This window comes from Phyllostomus hastatus, unplaced genomic scaffold (genome assembly GCF_019186645.2).
Source record: "Phyllostomus hastatus isolate PE091 unplaced genomic scaffold, TTU_PhHast_1.1 phas_contig_16, whole genome shotgun sequence".
NCBI lineage: Eukaryota > Metazoa > Chordata > Mammalia > Chiroptera > Phyllostomidae > Phyllostomus > Phyllostomus hastatus.
The window spans coordinates 26,482,235-26,503,287 of NW_025333643.1; the positions used below are offsets into that span (position 1 = coordinate 26,482,235).

The following is a 21,053-nucleotide window of genomic DNA, read 5'->3' on the forward strand; positions in this document are numbered from 1 at the left end:
ATTACTAATTTAAAACAATTATGGAATTATGCATAATAGTAAGCCTTTATAAATATTAGAAAGAATTTTGAAGAATTTACTTAAATATAGAAAAAATTAAGATACAAGAAAGGTGAAGCAATTTTTAAATCCACCTTCTAAAACATAACACAAACTTTTATGAGGTAAGATATATATATATATATATATATATATATATATATATAGATAGATAGATAGATAGATAGATAGATAGATACAGAGTGAGGCCAAAGATGTGTTAGGTGGAAAAAAAGTTATAATACTGTACTCATTTTATGCTACTGCATTTTAAACAAAAATATTATATGTGTGGAAAAAATCTAAAGTAATATACAATAAATTGTTGTATCTGATAACATTTAGCTTATAAGGCACAATTATGTTTTTATTTTATATATTTGCTTTGTGTTGGCATTTAAAATTTTTACCATGAGTATATTTGTAATAAAAAAAAGGAAATTCACATGTCGAATAACTTACTTCTGTCACTTTTTGGTTATTAATAAACATAATAATAAAATGAGAAATGTTTTTCACACAGCAGGCCCACTCTGCTTTTACTTCTGTACCTTTTTTCCCCCCCATTTAGGAGCCAGGTTGTATTTGTTTTTTAAAAGTATGCTTGAAATTCTGAGCATTTACCATTTCATGAATAAGAAAATTCATTCCAGAGACTTCCAGCCAAGATGGAGGCGTAGGTAGATACACTGTGACTCCTCACACAACCAAAAGAAGGACAACAACAAATTTAAAAACAAAAACAACCAGAACTGACAGAAAATCAAACTGTATGGAAGTGCTACAAGGAAGGAGTTAAAGAAGAAATATTCATCCAGACCGGTAGGGGCAGACACAGGCAGCTGGGCAGAGAGGACTCGCAGCAAAGCGGCAGCTGGAGGACCTGGTAAAGCAGTGGATTGTGGCCTGGGCGGTCCCATATTCACGTGCAGATAAACCGGGAGGAACAACTAGGGAGTGAGACAGACTATGCAACCCAGAGTTTCAGTACCCAGAAATAAAGCCACAAACCTCTGACTGAAAACACCTGTTGGGGGTTGAGCCAGTGGGAGAAACTCCCAGACTCACTGGAGAGTTTGTTGGAGAGACTCACAGGGTCCTAGAACATACACAAACAAACCCACATAGGAATCAGCACCAGAAGGGCCCGAATTGCTGGTGGGAAGTTGGGGACATGACTGAAAGCCAGCACAGAGTGAAGCAAGCACCATTGTTTCCTCTAGGATCCATTCCCTACATACAGCATTGCAATGCAGCAATGTGGGTTGCACCACTCAGGTGAACACCTAAGGCTCCACCCCTCACTACGTAACAGGTGCATCAAGACAAAAAAAAAGTGGCCCAAATGAAAGAAAAGATCAAAGCTCTAGAAAAATACAACTAAACGACAAAGAAATAGCCAATCTGTCAGATGCACAGTTCAAAACACTGGTAATCAGGATGCACACAGAATTGGTCGAATATGGTCACAAATTAGATGAAAAAATGAAGGCTATGCTAAGTGAAATAAAGGAAAATGTACAGGGTACCAACAGTGATGGGAAGGAAACTGGGACTCAAATCAACAGTGTGGACTGGAAGGAGGAAAGAAACATTCAACCAGAACATGAGAAACAAGAATTCAAAAAAATGAGGAGAGGCTTAGGATCCTCTAGACATCTTTAAACATTCCAACATCTGAATCATAGGGGTACCAGAAGGAGAAGAGGAAAAGCAAGAAATTGAAAACTTATTTGAACAAATAATGAAGGAGAACTTTCCCAATCTGTCAAAGGAAATAGACTTCCAGGAAGTCCAGGAAGCTCAGAGAGTCCCAAAGAAGTTGGGCCCAAGGAGGAACACACCAAGGCACATCATAATTACATTACCCAAGATTAAAATTAAGGAGAGAATCCTAGAAGCAGAAAGAGAATTGGAGACAGTTACCTACAGAGGAGTTCCCATAAGACTGTCAGCTGATTTCTCAAAAGAGACCTTACAGGCAAGAAGGGGCTGGAAAAAAGTATTCCAAGTCATGAAATGCAAGGACCTACATCCAAGATTACTCTATCCAGCAAAGCTATCACTTAGAATGGAAAGGCAGATAAAGTGCTTTCCAGATAAGGTCAAGTTAAAGGAGTTCACCCTCACCCTTATTATATGAAATGTTAAAGGGACTTATCTAAGAAAAAGGAGATAAAAAATATGAACAGTAAAATGACAACAAACTCACAGTTATTAACAAATGAACCTAAAAAAACAAAAACAAACTAAGCAAACAACTAGAACAGGAACAGAATCACAGAAATGGAGATCACATGGAGGGTTATCAGTGGGAAGTGGGATGGGGAGAGGCGGGCGGGGGAAGGTACAGGGAATAAGTAGCATAAATGGTAGGTAGAAGATAGACAGGGGGAGGTTAAGAATAGCATAGGAAATGCAGAAGCCAAAGAACTTGTATGTATGACCCATGGACATGAACTAAAGGGGGGGAATGTGGGTGGGAGAGGGTGGGCAGGGCGGAGGGGAATAAAGGGAGGAAAATGGGACAACTGTAATAGCATAATCAATAAAATATATTTAAACAAATAAAATAAAATAGAAAATTCATTCCCATGTGAGGTACTTGCTGGGAAATATTAAGATCTTCCTACATTTCATTTCCAATGCCCCTTTCCCCATTGCAGGATAAATAGATGTCAGGTGAAATATTTTCCTGAATTTAAAAGACCTGTCTTCTAGTCAGAAAACTAGGATGAATCACATATTACAAAATAAACAACATTTGCAAGATTAGAAAGCCTAAAAATTCACATCAGTGATGCAATAAACTGTTGTATTCCATCAATTTTAAGACAAGTTATTGTAAGACACAGCATTATTTTATGCATCACTAAGAAAGAAAAAACACTGCCAAGTCAACTAGAAAATGCCATCACTCAAAGGATCACCCTGATTTCAGATACATAAATATAAAACACTTGCATCTTGAAAATAACTCATGGTAATACTATATAACTAAGAATCTACAACCTTGTCCAACATGATTACTTGACGTAGAGTACCTTAAACTGCTTTTTATGAACCCTCAACATAAATGGAGGAACACAGAAACATTTTCAGTAGCACTCTTTTAGTTTATTGACCTACATAAAAAAATAGGTCTTAAAAATTCAGAACAGTAAAAGAATATGCAAAAGGGCATTTCTGTTTCTAGAAGGCTACACAAATATGCAAAAGGACTAAGTCATTTTTTTTGCATGTCCTTTTTTGGTTCCAATTTTTTTCTCCCAGACTTCATTTTTAATGACACAAATGACTAAGGACCAGTTTAACAAATCAACTTTATGTATATAAACATGGTTTAGAATACAGATAGGAAATGTCCCAAAACAGTTGTGTAGAAACGTCTCTAGTTACAATATAAACAAAAAACCTGTATAAAAGGGGGGAAGGAGCACCTTTTATGGAACTTTGAAGCAGAGGAAAGATGACAAAAAAGATGAAAATAATTGTTTTAAAAAATTCAACCATGAACTATAGCTAATTAGTTCTTCCATGGAAAGTATGAGGTAGTTTTAGCCTCATAATTAAATCTACTGCAGCCTGGAGGGTTTTTTTTTCTTGTAACCAACTAATCTTGTTTTTGTCACTTGGTGACTTAGAACTACCTGTGGAATCCTGACAATATGCTTATTTTCCAATGGTCACCATTTTAAGGCACACAAATCATCTAAAATGATGTAGGTGTTTTTTCCTTGATTTTGTTTTGGATTCTTTCCATAACACCTTAAAATACTTTTTCAAATTCTTGATTAGAAAACTTTCCATATCAAGTTTGCCACAAGTTTGCCATTTCAAATGACAGACAGCCAAGTTAGAGAGTTAAGAGCCTGAATAACAAGAGCTCATCATACCACTGGCATAGAAAGAAAAATGGAGCTCAATGATACTGTACCTCAGAAAATTCCCCAAGCAGAGTTTGTCATTTATTCAGTGGGCTGTTTCATTTTCCCCAATTTGCTACCATAAAGTTTGTTACAGGATGTTGTGGCAATAAGTCTTTCTAGAACCAATTTCACGGTGCTTATGAAAAACATCACTCTTTATAAAATCCTAAAAACATTTACACTCATTCAGAACTTCATGAAAATCCAGCTTTTCTTCAAGTAATTTTCCAATACTGTCTAAGTTGTTCATGTCCGTGTAGAAATAGCATCATTCTTTGTCAGCTCACAAATCCAAACTTTCTGATGGTTGAAAGTTCTGGCTTCCCTCCCTTCATCATTCTGAATTGGGCTCTGAAATTTCCCACCCTTTTTTTTTTCTTGGAGATCCTGAAAGCACTTTTCACAGTTTTGAGGTTTGCCTTCCACAATGTTTATTCCTTAAAAAGTGTTTGCTATTGATAAAGATTAAGTCCTCCCTTAGCAATGGTTCAACATGTGGTCTGACCTTTTGCTCTGTTAGGTTAGTGTCCAGACTTTGAAAGGTAGGTTGTCCTGCAGGGGCTTTGTGCAGCTTATTGTGGGATTCACTTCTGGGGCAATGTGAGTCCTCGCTTCAACCTCTGATGTCTTTGGGTTTCAAAAGCCAAACAGCCTTCTGGGAAGACGAACACATTTTGCAAGGCACACTAGTGTGAGAAAGCAGTGCTTGGTCAAGAGGTCCTGCTGCAGTTCAGACTAATGTTCCAGGCTTTGAATCTTCATGCCAAAAGAGCCTCTGCTCACTACTTTCCTGGCTGTCTGGTTCCAACTGGTTTCCATCCGTACTGTCCAGTTGACTGGTCTCTGTGTATTGTCTATTAAAGGAAAATGAGAAAGTTACTACCTGTGGTCATTTAGTTCCCAGAGTACAAAATTACTACACTCAAAAGAAATTAGTAGAAAACACTGTTAAGAAAATTATCCAAAACTTGGAAATAAGGCAATGGATGACTGTAGTTCTTCCAAAATCACCCTGGAGCATTGTCTAACAGGCCCATGCAGGAGTATTTGATTCTCTGACTTATATTTACTGTTACTTAGGACCCAGATTATGTTAAATTAGACGTTAATTTAAGAATTTTTTTGTTTTTGCTTTTTGGTCTGAAAGAATACAAATAACTTTTATCAAGTAAGAGAGATCATGGTTATAGTTGTATTTCCCAGTAGGACATAAACTGGTTTTGTATCTAATCAAGTAATCTTGCTCTAGCATTTTCGCTTTCAGTGGGTTGAATATATTCTCTTGAATTCTCTTGGAACAGCTTTACCATTCTGCTACTTCTCTCATTAATAACTTGCTGTTTTTTAACCATGTATAATGTGCACTTTTTGCCCAAATTTTGAGGGAACTATAAGGATGTGCATTATACATGGGTATAATGATTACGTACTATGGGTATAATTTAATAATCCTGTGTAGAATATGCACAAAAACATGGGTGCACATTATACATGGCAAAATATGGTAAATAAATCTTTGATGCATGCTCATTTTCCATTTATGTGAGAGTCATATTTTTAACTCTTTAAAGGGTATTTTCGACAGCCATATTTTAAGTATTCTTCTAATTACAGGAATATACCAGATGTTTTCCTCACAGGCAAAGGAATATATTAAGAGGGAGGCAGGGGCACCTTGGGACATATTTTAGATTCCTAGGGTTTATGGTTCAAGTATAAATTGGAAATAGCATCATATATAAAAATCATAGACATATTTAGATGGTATATCCAAATGAGAATGTCCTATTACACAAAACATTCCAAATAAGTGAAACTTCATTCTTGTAGTAGCAGGTTAGAAAAGATTAGGTAGTTAGCAGATTTCCTTTTATCTTAAACTTTAATGTCTTTTAGTGAGGGTAATAAAAAGCCTTTGGAAGAAGAGCTTTGGAAATAACCACTATGTGAATCTGGGTACTTAGTGTTTTCATCTAATATAAAAACAAAGTCAGATTTCCACAAATTCACACATCAGTCAGAGCAAGCAGAACTCTTTGCTATGCAAGAAGCAACACACAGGTTTGAGTGACTGTACTTACTACAACTGGCTACACCTAGCAAAAGAGAATTTAAAACTGATCTCATTTCTGGAAACACAACTGCTCTCTGGGACAGAAGCCCATCATTTTGTCTAGTGATGGGTAGGGAGAGATAAGGAAGAGGAAGGGAAATGGAAAACAGGGAGTGAAAGAAAAACATTATTTGAAAACACAATTTCTGGCAGCAATGCCAAGACTTTGACTATATTATATACTAGGTAGCACAAGAGACTTTTAACATTTCTAATTTTGGAAAGTTTATATTGCTGACAATTATACCATATTATACTAAGAAAACAAATTTTAAACAAAATTTGTTGCTTTCTGTAGTATCAAGACTTGGACACTTTGGGGGAAAATCTTTAAATAATATGCACTTCATTTATATTGATCTAATCACTGATCTATTGCTAAGCACTTCAAATCTTTAATTTGAGAAGATCTGAAGTTTTTTATCTTTATCTTGAAACCAAACTCTCTTATTTAAAAAATTATGTTTTTATCAATAATAGCATGAAACTTTAGGGCAAAATTTCTAAAGCTTTATGGATGACTATTATTATACTTGCCTTGTTAATAGGTCAAGTTAAATTGATCAAACTGTATCATAATTTTTAAAAAAATCCTAAATGGATAGATGAATGAAAATAAGCGGTCCCATAACTCTGGCTGAGATGATAAACTGGAAAATTTTTCTGGAAAGCAAGAGTTTAAAAAATTATACTTTTTTTGTTTAATCCTTTAAGTCTACTAATTAGAATATATCCTAGGAAAATAATCTGGAATTCAGACAAATACTTTGTACAAAAATGTTATTAACAGCATCATTACTTACAATAAAAAAAGAATGAAAATCCAAAAATCATTCAAATTCAAAATATGGGTGACTGTTAAATAAAGTATGGTGTATTTATTAATGGCATATCATATCGGTCACATAAAATAGTTTTAAAGAGTTTTAAAAAATATGGGAATATGTTTATGTTATAATATTAAAAAACTGGGATGTAGAATTTTATATATAATAAAAATATATAATTATATAAAATATCATTATGACTGTGTTAAAAATGGGCAGAGAAGAATGGGGGGAGGGCCAAAATGTTAATAGCTGCTATCTCTAGATGGTGGAATCATGGATAAATTATTTTCTACTTATTTATCTTCATTACTTTCTTAATTTTACACAATGAGTTCATATTATGTGTATGTACACACACACAATAGGGAACTTTAAATAGTTCTAATTTCCTATACATTGTTCCCCTTAGACATCAGATTATCCTATCAATCCATCTTAGGCTGGCTGAGATAGGTGCATAGACTCACTAGAAACAGATGTTCCCTAAAAATATTTAGCACTTCCTGAATCTAGTGAGTGTGGTGTTAAGGATACTATTGGAACTGTCTTATACACTGAATGTTTTATATCATTTCTGATTCAAAAAAGGAATTTAAAATTATACAAACATGAAAACTATTTGCACATGTTTTATACAAAATAAATAGAACTGAACTGAACTGAAAAAAATTCATCACAATGAATTCAGCACAATTGATTTGAGCCAAAATCAATTTGGTTCTTGCTCCTAACTCATTCTCAAGCTTCATTTATAGAAATCCAAGCTATGTCACATCCTCTGAAGTACATTTTCATTAACATTCTACTTTGAGTACACCCTTTGTTGAGGTAAGACAATTGGACTAATATTTCAAGCCAATAAAAACTCCTGCTGAATATGGAAAGGAAAAACTAAGGCTTTGGGGGTGAATATGTCCAATTTGCTTGTAACTGAGTGCTTTAGAGAAACTAACCTTTCAAAAGGTTAAAAAGACCTTTATAATTAGAGTCTGTGTAAGTTGCTTATGCCTGAAGCATCGGATTTAAAGAAAGCAAAATGAATTTTCTAAATCGCCCTAGAAAATATTCTACTTTTTGCCACCATAGGTGTGGATTGTATGCTGTGGGAAAGTGATAGTGAGATATGACCTCCTCAAACTTAACTTCTGTGTAATACGAATAACTGAAAAATATGTAATTCAGACTTTGCAATCTTTTGAAAATCACATTTGAACAAACTGTTCTTATATGTTTCCTCTAAATGTTTATAAAGAATTACTTTTTACAAATAGGACAGCTGGCTGTGTCTGTTGCTTCTTAATAAACACAGGGTGAGATACAAAAAGGCAGCAAATGTTTGAAATCCAGCCCACCAACTGTCTATGAGGAACCTTGGTATGAGCAGCCTTTTTCTGGAGCAGATATTTTTCCTGCAAGGTTCCAGAAGAGTCTAAATAGATATATCAATGATACAGTTTTAGTACTACAGTTACCAATGAAAATAAACCCTTCAGACACAGAATTTAATGTACAGAACTCTAAGAACAGGGTAACATTTGAATGAGCTAGATTTGAGGGGTCCACAAAGTTTCCTTACAGGGCTAGGTATGAGTGTATCTGGTTGGCCATATGGTCTCTGTCACAACTACTTTGCTCTTCCCTCTTAATGCAAAAATGACCATAGATAATATGAAATGAATGAGTATGGCTATTTTCCAGTAAAACTTTATTTATAAAAAGCAGGTGACAGCTGGTTTTCACCCATAGGCTAGAGTTTGCCAACCCTTGAGCTAGATTATTTAGCATTAAGAAAATAAAATAGGATTCCTGGATTCTTTTGACAATGAACAGGCTACTAGAATTTTTGAGAATTGCTTCCTTACCTGCCTGGAGAGGGCAAAGGATTATAGATGTTGCCATAGCAGCTGGTGTAAGAAGGATGTGCCAGGGTCTCGTATTCAGAAAACCCTACTGTTATCTGGGTCCTCCAGTTCCCAGAAGCATTTGTAGAAGACACTAGAAACAAAAATGGGAAAATAGACAAAATTAGTGGTAATATTTAAAGTGAAAAGTGTTTAGGCTATATGTACCTTGTAATCAGCTGTGTGCAAAACAGAAATTAAGAGACAATGTTTGTAATCAACAAAGTTCCTATTCCAGTTTGGTCACTTATTGGCCATGTGACCTTGGGCAAATAGCTTATCTTCTTTAAATCTCAGTTTCTTCATCTAAAAAGTGGGGATAATAATATAAATATATTTTTATAGAGATAATATCAGGATTAAATAAGGTAATGTATGAGAATATTTAGTACTGTTCCTGGCACAGAGTAGATTCAATAAATGATAACTATTATTAATGGAAAGAAGATTAATTAAAAGACATTCTATTAAAAACAAAATACAAAAAGCAAGCCAGAAAAAAACCCTGATATATTAAGAGAATCCTCCCATTTGGCCTACATTGGCTGGTGCATAAGGCTTCAGTTGTCTGGGTAAGGTAATAACTGAGTTTCCTGAAAGCCATTTGAGGAAAGCATTCTGTAAGTTGAGTTGCTGAGATTTGACTGTTCCTCAGCCAAAGGCAACATCAAACACTAGTAGAATCAAGGCATTTTTTTCCTTCATAAAAAGGTAGAGAGGTGGTGAAGGTAACTAATATTGGAAGGATTTCAGGAAGAATAGATTTAGTTCTCCTGAGGTACTTGTCTGAAATAAGACAAGGATATAATCTGGGAGCAAAGCCCAGGGCATGATTCATCACTGGGCATTTGTTGTCCTCTCTCTAAACCAGTTCTGCTCCACACCTAGAATGCACAGGTGAACACAGTGCCATCTGGTCATCTAAGACTCAAATAACCATCACTACTCATGGGTCCTTGAAGCCGACCTCCATTTCTGTTCCTGGCAGCTAACCCCCTCCTCTTCTCTCTCATATCCACAAAGTACTTGTGACCTGTATGGGACAAACACATTTCAAAACCCTGGATACCACCAAGTTTTGACACAAAGAGGCAACAGTCTCACTTTGAGCTTCAAGAATGTTTCACTGCTATCAGTCAGGGCTGTAAGGCTTGATGGTTAAGATGTCAGAGTTGTGACTGAATTCCCATTCCATTTACTAGCTTTGGGGCTTGGGCAGGCTCATTTATACTCTCTAAGCCAGAAATGCCTCAGCTGCACAATTAGGATAATAATAATAAACATAACAACACTTACCATATAGAACTGTTGCATATACTAAATGGGATAGTGCAGGTAAAGTGCTGAGTGTGCTGTGTGGCACATGGTAAGATACTAATAAATGGAAGCTGTCATTACTATTAAAACTTAGTCACTGAGAGGCTTTAGGTGGCTTGAAGGAAATACAAAACCCCTGACTAATTTGGCAAATAATTGGGAACTTATCTCTGAATGAGAATGAGGCATGCCTGTTGTAATATGTTTCAGTAGCTATAAAATATAAACAGGAACAAGGAAATTTTCTAAAGCAATTTTGGGAGCACTGATTCCATCTCTCTCATTCTTTAGAAAATGGTGCCTTTTGGTCTGTGGGGCCAAATCCTGCAGGTATCAGTAAGGCTCACATGGGGTCCAAATGAGGACATGTTAACTCTTCTCACCTTTGCTGCAGAACTAAGCCAACTGCTAGGCATGTTGATGGTTCTGGGTCACACCTGATTCTCCCTGGCCTTGCTGTTTAAGGAGGCATTACCCTCCACCCTGATGACCACACACAAACATCTCACAGCACTCTTTGCTTGGTTCTTTCTTTGTAGCACTCTGCTCAGGTTTGGTTTCTATCAGTTTCTCATAAGATGCCTTGAACTTGAGGAGTAAGAAAGATATTCTCTAGAATGGAGCAATACGTAACAAGAAATAATTACAGAAGACTTTTCCTGTTAGATGTGGTAATAGATGGGAAAGTACTAGTGGAAGTCCAAAGTCCTGCACAAACAGAAGAGAACTCAAACCCAAACAGAAATCACCATGGAAATGCCTCTGATCATCAAGCTTATGAAACTTTTAAAGGTACAGTTTTCACTGACTAATTACACCATGATTTAGGAATCCCTGTGCATGTCTTACTAAAGAGTCATGCTTGAAGGAGGGGGCAAGACTCACACTATCAGGTTTTCGTGCTGTTCAAGAATCCATTCATTTTTTAGAAGCTTTAAAATTGCTGAATTTTCATACATTCTTCTGGCTGCTAACTAAAGTGGGAGCTCATCAAGGCATGGAACTGTTTCAACATTGGCTTGTTGTTTACTGAATAAATTAAACCAGGGACTAACTCTTAATATCCATTTTTCTACTTCGTGTATGTGGCATAGCTGGAGAGGATTCAGTAAGTTCATCACTGAACTTACTGTTCATTGCTAGTAAGTGCTAGCAGAGTTAGGGGCCAAAGTCAATGCACAAAGGGGACACTACCTTTGAAAATCTCTTAAATCAACTGTAAACTAGACTATATATGATTATTGAGTTGAATCAAGACATGCAAAATTATTTAAACAGTGTCAGAAACAGTACTTAATAATGCCAGCTTCTATTACAATTATGAAAATCCGTATGCAAGTACCAGAGTATTCGAAACACACTGATGAAACTCCTGATGGTACACAGGGAAAGAAGTATAATTGTTTTCTTTGTACCTGAAGGGTTTGGTCTGTTCTTTTAATATATAAAACCTCAATGACCTGAACACATTTAAGAGATGTTACTGTCAACGTAAGACCTAGAAAAGATAAATCATGTGAAAGCTCCTCATGTGGGCTGCAAATAGACCAGGTGCTCAATAAATGTTTGCTAGATTTCAATCTATAACTTGCTTCATCAGACCTGTGTGACAGAATTCTTTGGAAAGTTAGAAGGAACCATTTTTAAGTTCGCAATTTGGGTCCACCCCATAGTACCACCCTCCTGACTTTGGGTATTGGTATCGTGATCCTTGAGGGGTACAGTTTTGGGTGGCAGGGGAATAAGGGTAAGTTACTGTAAATCCAGGTATCAAGTGCCTCCTCAGTCTTCTTACCTGAAGAGTAGGAAGATGCTCGACTGCCTGGAGAACAGGGCACTTGCAGGCCAGCAAACCCCATGTATCCCTGCGACCCCCTATCCAAGTCAAAGCTGGTATGTAGGCTGTGCCCCTGCTCCTTTTGCCCAGAGGCTCGCTGATACCAGCCACGCAGGTGCTCTGCAACTAAGGCCCTATGGATGTTCTTGGTGATGCGCTCAGGTGCAGCAGCCTTCCTTGGCAGCCGGAGGGTTGCATATGGGTTATGAGGTACCCGGTCTGTCTCATCTTCATGGAAGGACCTGCTATAGTCCCTTTGGCAGTCATATCCATAGTAGGCTGAGCGGTAGGAAGGATTGACACTGTATTGTCCCTCAGTGTCATTCTCATAGACATAGCCACTGCTGTAATAGAGGTCACACTCCGCATGTGGTGTGTATCCGGTGATGTAGTAGCTGGAAGAGGGCTGCTCATGGCTCTTTGCATAGATGCCATTCCTCAGACTATCCCTTCGGGCAAGGTTGGGCATGCTTCCTGAATTTGAAGTGGAAACATTCTGTTTCTTGGCCCTTCTCCGGCCCCTGGCACGGGTGTCCAGGGTGTGGGTGCTGCTCACAGGCGTCACACAGTAGTACTCAGAGCTGGACTGGCTGGTGCAGGAGGACCCATCATCCAGAACTTCAGTGCTGGTGCTCCTTTGGGATTTGCAGAGGGAGAAGAAGGGTCTGTCGTGGTCCATCTCCGACAGCAGGTGTGACTGGGACTCCAGGCTGCCACTCCGCTGGCGGCAGTGCTGAGAGGACTCTGGCCTGAAATAGAAAGAAAGGCAAACTTGTCAAAGAGAAAGGAGGAAAGAACAGCAGAAATGAGGAGAAAGAATGTCATGCTGAAGGGTTTAATAGAACTTTTAAGGTTTCCAAAACAGAACCGGTTGGTTCACGTACAGTTCACTGCTATGATCAACATGAGAAAAGAACCAGGTTCTGTCAAATGTCTAATCCACATCCTTTCTTGGGAACCTGAAAGATAAACTGATGATGTAAACTTGCATCAAAGTCTGAAAAAACCCCCCACAGTCTTTGATGGGTCCTGCCTTCCAGAGTAATAGGAAAGTACATGCACAGAGCCTGGGCTTGTCTAGCGGAGTCTGGATGAGACTCAGTTCTGCCATTTCCCAGCTGTGTGCTTGGCTGTGGTATTTAACCTCTCTGAGTCTTGCTTCCTCCTCTATAAAGTGAGGATGAACATAGTACCTTATATTTACCATTAGGCTTGTTATGGGGACTAAATAATATGGTACATCTAAAATATCAGCACAGCCTTCAGTAAACACTTCAAAATGTCACTATTGTCATTATCTTCAAACTCACCATTACATACATAACAAGTGGTAATATCTCTCTGGAAAAATTAAGATACAAAAAAATCCCATATCAACTTGAACATAATACAATATTCTTTGCTGACATATGTGAAACTGTGAGTAGAAAATGTAGATTCATAAAATAGAGACCTGCTACCAAAGTCCCTTAAAATGAATGCAAATACAAGTAAACACAACTTTAAAGCAAAGATTAACAAAGCCCAAGTGACTGAACAAAGGGTTCTTACTCCAGGTGGCTGCTGCTGTATGCATTTCGGGTGAGAACAGGGGTGGTGGGCATGCTTCGTCCTCCCTGGGGCTGCTTTTCCAAGATTTTGTAAGGGCTGCTGTGTGTCGACAGCATTTCTCTGTGACAGGCAAAAGAATTCAGAAAACGATGAGTTCCTGACATCTCTAGCAAATGTGTCATAAGCTGATGGAAAGGGCACATGGGAAGAAACTTGGAAAGGTGTCTTGGTGGTATGGGATCCTGGTAGGTCTTAAATAAGTTTTAATAAAATTCATGTGGTCTGACTCTCTGAGTCACAAATATGAAGGAAAAAATTAAAAAGTTTTAAAAAAAGGTTATACTGAATAAAATAGACTGAAGGCAATTAGACCAGGGACAGCAAACCTCTTTTTTCTGTAGAGTCTTAGAGTAAATATTTTTGGCTTTGTGGCCCAGGTGATCTGTCTCAAGTACTTAACTCTGCCCCTGAAGTGGGGAGGTAATGCAGGAGATATATAAGTGAATTAAACTTGACTATGAATATTGAAATTCAAATTTCATAATTTTCACATCACAAAATATTATTGCTTTTGATTTTCCCTTCCAACTACCTAAAAATATAAAAACCATTGTTAGCTCATGGGCCATATAAAAATAGGCATTAGGATGAATCTGGCTGGTGGGCCAAAATTTGCTGGACCCTGGTCTAGAAGTCAACATCCTTAAATCCTTTATTGAATGACTCTGATTAACTTTTTATTTATCACAAAAACATGTCAAGTTCATTGCAAAAAAGTTCAAAGACACAGATTAAAAAAATTTTAATGTCCATAACCTGATACCTTAGGTGTAGCCAATTAATACTAAATATTTTCAGATATTTATCCTAAGCATATATACTTCTAAACAACAAAAATGAGATCTTACTGTAAATACTCTTTCAAAGCCCACTTTAAAAATTTTAAATTATATCTAATGTTTCATGTTGCTTAATATTTGTTTACAATTTTACTTTAATGGCTATGTAACATTCCACTGTAAAGATTTACTATAATGTATTTACACAATAGATTTGTGTTGCTTTCAACTTGACACTAATATAAACAACAGGAAAAATTCTTGTAAGTGAAATTACTGGGTCAAAGAGCAAACTCATTTAAAGCTATTGTGGATGTAGATATAATAATTTTTAAGATATGACTCTTTGTAATATTTTTCCTTTTGCTGAAATTGCTTAGTTTTCCCTATATAATAAGTACAGGGGTGGGCAAAGTTTGGTTTATAGTAATTCATATGGAAAATAATACAATAATCAATAAATAATAATACAAAAATAAACTCTGTGTTGTGTGTACTCACAACTATAAACCTACTTTTGCCCACACTGCACACTTGTCCAGTGCTACCTAACAGGACTTTCCTCAGTGATGGAAATGAGCTGTATCTGTGCTGTCCTATAGTATAGACACTAGCCACATGGAGTTATTAGCACTTGAAATGGCTAGTATAACTGAGGAAATAAATTTTTAATTTTATGTGTTTTTAATTATGTTAGATAGAAGAGTTCTATCCAACATATCTCTCTGCTGCTTAAGGCAACAGTTCTTAAAAGCCAATACAGAAACTAGAGTTAGTATGATCTTTGACATATCAGTTATATAACCAAGGTTGGTTTTACTTTCATGAGTGAAAAATTATTTAATCTAAATAATCTTTTATTTTGAAGCCAATTTCTATCTTAATGAATTATGGTATAACGTATTGACTAAAATCATATAAAACGTTTGGGAGTAAGCTACCTAGGTTCAAATCTTAATCCTGACATTTACTAGTTGATGAACCCAACAACGTATGCATGCTTTCTGGTCCTCTATGTACTCATCTGTAAATGACAATGAGAGCAGCAGTACTATCAGAATTGTTATGAGGATTAAATTCATTAACATACATTGAAGCACTCTGAGCAGTGTTGAACAGCTTCTCACCTGGATTGCTGGGCATCTGCAAACTGTTCATTGATGGATGACTTTCTGAAATGGATTCGCTCAATACCAAGAGACTTGGGGGGAAGAATTCTTGGAGAATGAGGTACTGAACTTAATCGCTGCCCAGCAAGAGTGAAGGTGTCATTGGCTATAAGAAGTAAGTGAATGAATGAGTAAATAAGTAGGTAAATAAATAAGTTAATAAAAACCATACCAACAATCCCAAAAAAGAAATCAGAATATCCAGTGAACAAAGTGTTATTCCAATGATGGTGTTTTTATAGACATGTAACTATCAAAAATTTATTTTTATATTTTATACACTACAAAAAAGAAGTTACTGAATAGTCAACCCAACTTTTGCCAATTCAATAGGTGCCACTCTTAAGCAAAGAAATTACTTAGGTGGTATGGATGATACTATAGTTTTTCAGAAGTAATATTACAGGAAAACCCCAATGCATACAGGGCTAAGAGGAAGTTGTTTAATTTTACTTTTTAAAGTTCTTAGGCCTCTGTGGCTGACCAAAGTCTTATCCAGTTATTGAAAGTAATGGAACTGATTTATGCTCAGAGACTGGAGACATGTTATGTCTCCCACTAATATTTGTATTTTCAAAGAGGAATGGCAAGTATGACCAAACCTCAGCTCAAAGGAAGAATTCTGAAATGGTGGCATTTTGTGCACCATAAAACTTGGGGGAAGCTAAAGCAGTATGGGTGAGAGGCTCCCCCAGACTGCTTAAATCCCATCAGGTAGAGAGTCACTCCTCTCCTTAGGCACAAAGGATTACAAGAAAACACTGTCTCATTTGATAAGAAATCCATTCCATCATGAAATGTGAATAAACACAGGAAATCAGAATACTGTACCTATGTAAGTGACATAGTGACATGTAACCTAATTTTTAAAATGTATATTTCTTCCTAAAGAAAATAAACTCCCAGTTATTCAAATATAGTGATAATCACAGTCTACACTGTAATTTCCTGGAGTGATATTGGACACCAAATATACAAATGTTACCACTGAGAAAATCTGGGTGAAGGAGTCTGTATTATTTATGCAGATATATAATTATTCCATTAAAAGTTTAAAAAATTTACAAAGTCTTCTAATTCCCAGAGTCATGCAATTTGTAAGATGTTTAATGCTAACCTGTGTAGAAGTACATTGTAACCCCCTTTTCCCAGCCTTTCTGCATGACCGTGAGTTGATACTACTATTCCTTGAAGAGTAACAAATAAGCTTTAGTTAACTGAAAAATTATCTTAGTATTTTGGAATATGTAATATTTAAACCAAAAAAGGTGAGTTACTTACAATCATCACCAGTAGTATTGTCAGACAAGGAGCTGCTCTCTGAGGGGATTATGTCTTCTGTGAAAAACAATGAATGCTTTTAGCATAATTGTGCATTTATATACCTATTGTGAGTTCAATAGAGCAATTTCTAGTGGAGCACATCTTAGATAAATGTAACTACAGTACATTAAGAACAATTATTATAAGAAAGAACAATTTACTACTGAAGATGTAAACATCTCACATATTGTATACATATTATACTGGATTATTTCTTAAATGGAACAGACTTCAAGGGACATTTGGTTTTTAACTAGTTTTCAATCTAGCTTCTATGTGGGATGAAAACTTTATCCTACACATTGACTGTTTTTAACCCACAAACTGAGAAGAAAAATCACGCCATTCATGTCATAAGTACTAAGTGTTACATTATATATGAGGCCTGTCCAGAAGGTATCCAGCTATGCAATGTGAAAAATAGACATTTATTGAAGAAGATACAAGAAACATTGTACACAGGACAATGACGCCTCAGTCCCCTTCAAAGTAGGTACCTTGGGACCTCACATAGTTCCCCCAATTGCCATCAGTTGCCCCATCATACTCTCCTGAATCTCATCAACAGTCAGAAATCTTTTCTCTTTGAAAGGTGATTTTAGTTTTTGGAAAAGCCAGGAGTTGCAGAGTACCAAATCTGGGCTGTAGGGGGGTTGAGTCACCTGGGTGATTTGATATTTTGCCAAAAAACTCTGCATGAGATGTGATGTGTGAGTGGGCGAGTTGTCATAATGGAGCTGTCAATCACTAGCTGCCCATAACTATGGCCTCCTGAATCACCCAAATAGTTTCCGTGGACGAATGTTCAAGCTTAAAGTAAAATGTGATGCAAATACGTTGCTCTACTTGTTCAGTCATTTTGAATGTGATGGGCACACAGCACACATGCTCACTCAATGATGTCTACTGCCCCCACTGACTAGTACAGTGACATCATCATTGTTCTCACATGTGCATTCCAGTTCACTCTCCTTGGATGCCAGATGTCACAAACCGTCTCATTATATTAACAATGGCTGGACTTTTTCTGGACAGACCTCATATATATAAATGCTCACTTGAGAATCTATTGTTAGTATTGCTTATTTTTAGACACCTTTCCTGAAGAAAGGGGCCTTTTCTTAATAGAGTGTGGACTCTTTGTGGTACATAAGCTTTTCAATTAGACCAGGGTCTTCCAGCAGTGTTTGGCACTACTGACATTTTGGACTGGATATTCTTGTTGTGGGGAGCTCCCCTTTGCTTTGTAAAATCTCCAGCCTCTACCTCGTGGATGTCTACAGCACCCCACCTTCAGTTTGACAAACAAAAATACCTCAGACATTGCCAAATGTTCCCTAGGGGCCAAAATTGCTTCTGGTTGAGAACCTCTGAATAAGAAAGACCTGGGTTCAAATCTTGGTAAATTAGTTAATCTCTCTGAGCATTATTTGGCTCCATTTTAAAGTGGGACAAGAACAGGACCTGGTGAATAGTGCTGAGGTGAACATTACATGAAGTAATGGATGTAAAGTCTAGCCCAACTTCTGGCAGAGGACAGACACATGGTCAATAAACATCAACCGTACTTACTATTTTGTTACCTAGACACAGTGTTCCGGAGAAAGAATTCTGGTGTTGGATATACCCACAGTGCTCTCAGTATTCATTGGTATGTTTTGGCAAACCATTCCTTACTGGCTGTCAAGTACTGGCAAGATCACAGGCAAATATGAACCCCCGATGTGAGATTCAAAGCCACTGCGAAGGGAATCTACCCCATCTAATGTCAAATATTAACCTCTATCAGAACCAGGCAGACTATCTCTTAATTGGACACATAGTGGAGCCTGAAGGCAAGGTGCCAGTATAGTCAGCTGTCAGACACATTTAAAAAACATCTATCCAGTGTAAATATTCAACCATTGGCACCACCTGCTGCCCAAATAAATGCCAGTCACTGTCAAGAATAATGGAATCCTGCAAACCTGGGAATGAATGGGCCACTGCAAATGGGTATAAAAGTTAAGTACACTGCTAATCAGGCTTCTCTGTAAGTCACCACCACCACCAACAAGGTCAGCTGGATTTTGCATTCAGAGTCAAAGACATCCTAAATTCTTCAGCCATAGTTGACTAATACTTGTGTGTGTTGATACCTGTGCATTCACTTTCCAAAAGTCTTATCTCTGCTTTTAATTTTTTAAATCCTCACCTGAGGATTTTTAAATTGGGTTTGGAGATAGAGGAAAGGATAGAGAAACATCAATGAGAGAGAGAGAGAGTGAGTGAGAGAGAGAGAGAGAGAGAGAAGCATTGATTGGTTCCCTCCTATGCAACCCCTGGTCTGAGCATCATCTGCACTTGGGGATTGAACCCGCAACCTAGGCATGTGCCCTGACTGGCAATCAAACCTGAAACCCTTTGGTTATGGGACAATGCTCCAACCAACTGAGTCACACTGGCCAGGGTTTATCTCTCTTTTCAAAACCCTGTGCTCTAAACTTGAATATGCTTTAAACCTAGTTACCATATTTTGTCAAGTCTAATATGTGTGATTACTTTATGTCTCAGTGAAAAAAGAAAAATTTACCACCAATCATAACTATATAAGTCTAGTATAAGAATTATCCCAATTTCACAGATGTTTAAAAAAGAAAAAGTCTGGGAATCAAAGAAGTATATAATCAGATTTCAACCAATGATCAAGGCTAAAAACCATGCTAATAAATATGTAGGCCAATTGGACTTGAAGTCTACATAAAGAGGATTTTTTAGTTTACTTTTTTTTCTGAACATTAAAGTTTTAGATACATAATGTTGAGAATTTTGAAAGTACAAAAGAGTGTTAAGAAGAAAGTCTGGTCACCTGAAATTCCACAGCTATTACTATTTGAAAATATTTCCCAACAAGTCTTTGCGTGGACATATTTATATAATGCTGGGAACATGTTGTGGTTACAATTTTGTATCCTGCCTTTTTGCATTTTATGTTATATCATGCACAGTTGCCTGTATCTTTAAGTAGCCTCCATAGAATTACATGACAGTAATTGTAAAACGCTTTTCCACCTACATTAAATTGAATAGGTCCTTAAAAACTATGGTGTGCATTAAAACCTTTGCAAAACTACTGGGTAGGACCCAACTCTCTTAATACTGTGTTGTCAAATTTATTTCTTGCAATGGCATCAGGCCAGTAAAAGGTGAATCTGTCTTATTATGAAGGAGTATTGTTGTGAAAGCCCTTTCATCTTGAAAATTAAAGCAATGAAGTAGGATAGCATTATTACAATAGTGAGAATGTCACCAAAAACCAAGTTTACATATTTTCTAAGACTGACATTCCAAACCATTTTTATCCCAAGAAAGTTACTTTTAATCCTGTTCTTTCTTTTATGCCTCACCAGATGAACTGGTTTGGAAATGCTACATATCATCAAGAGTCTTGATTATGAGACTCAAAAAGAACTTTACTTGTTACTAACCTGGTAACATTACTGTCCCTTTCTGGCTAGGTTTCTTTCCACATCTAATTCGGTATTCATTGATTGCATTTTCAATCTCCTGAAGTTTTTTCACTGCATCCATGTATTCTTGCTTTCGCTTCTTTTTCACGGTTTTACAAAGGTCTGGCTCATTGGCAAGTTTCTTTGCAGCTTCAACCAGCTTTTGCTGTATCAGGAAATTGCTCTCCAGTTCTTGCAAAGCAGGATCCTGCATTTATACAATGATGCTGTTTTATTTCTATGGTTACATACAATCACTCTCACTCTCACTGGGTAAATACTCAAACTTGTTGTGCAGTCTCAAATCAGATGCTCTTTGGGAATAAAATCTTCCTAAGTTTTACTACATGGGTATCCTCAAACATTTTCCTAAAAGACAAGGCCTCCTTCACCCATTTACATAAACTTCTCATCCTCTTTACCTTTCAAAAGGGATGGCATTTCATTCATTCAGTTGGGCGAAGATCATATTTTTAAAGAAGGGATTCTTAACCCAAGATTCATAGATGCGGAATGTTGTATTAACATTCATAGCTTTAGAGACAGATAAATTTGGGTTTGAGTCTTCTTTCTGGTGGTTCCTGGCTGCATGACCCTGGACATACTGCTTAATTTTTTAATGATTCAGTTTTTTTCCATTTGTAAAATAGAAATAACATGTATTTTACATAAGTATATGTACTTTTCTTAGTTCAGAGCTGGATATACGGTGAGTGC

At 36.8% G+C, this 21,053-nt stretch overlaps 1 protein-coding gene across 3 annotated transcripts in view; it reads right to left on the reverse strand.

The window, feature by feature from the left end:
* Positions 1-3,134: 3,134 nt before the first annotated feature.
* FRMD4B (FERM domain containing 4B) overlaps positions 3,135-21,053 on the reverse strand; it is a 449,639-nt gene continuing 431,720 nt past the window's right edge. For all 3 annotated transcript variants that reach the window (XM_045832345.1, XM_045832346.1, XM_045832344.1), the window contains exons 17-23: positions 20,316-20,544; positions 16,807-16,863; positions 15,484-15,631; positions 13,518-13,637; positions 11,925-12,715; positions 8,774-8,906; positions 3,135-4,822 (exon numbers count right to left, since the gene is read on the reverse strand). In XM_045832345.1, coding sequence (XP_045688301.1) covers positions 4,699-4,822; positions 8,774-8,906; positions 11,925-12,715; positions 13,518-13,637; positions 15,484-15,631; positions 16,807-16,863; positions 20,316-20,544 — 1,602 coding nt within the window. In that variant the 3' untranslated portion in view covers positions 3,135-4,698. The remainder of the gene's footprint in view (positions 4,823-8,773; positions 8,907-11,924; positions 12,716-13,517; positions 13,638-15,483; positions 15,632-16,806; positions 16,864-20,315; positions 20,545-21,053) is intronic.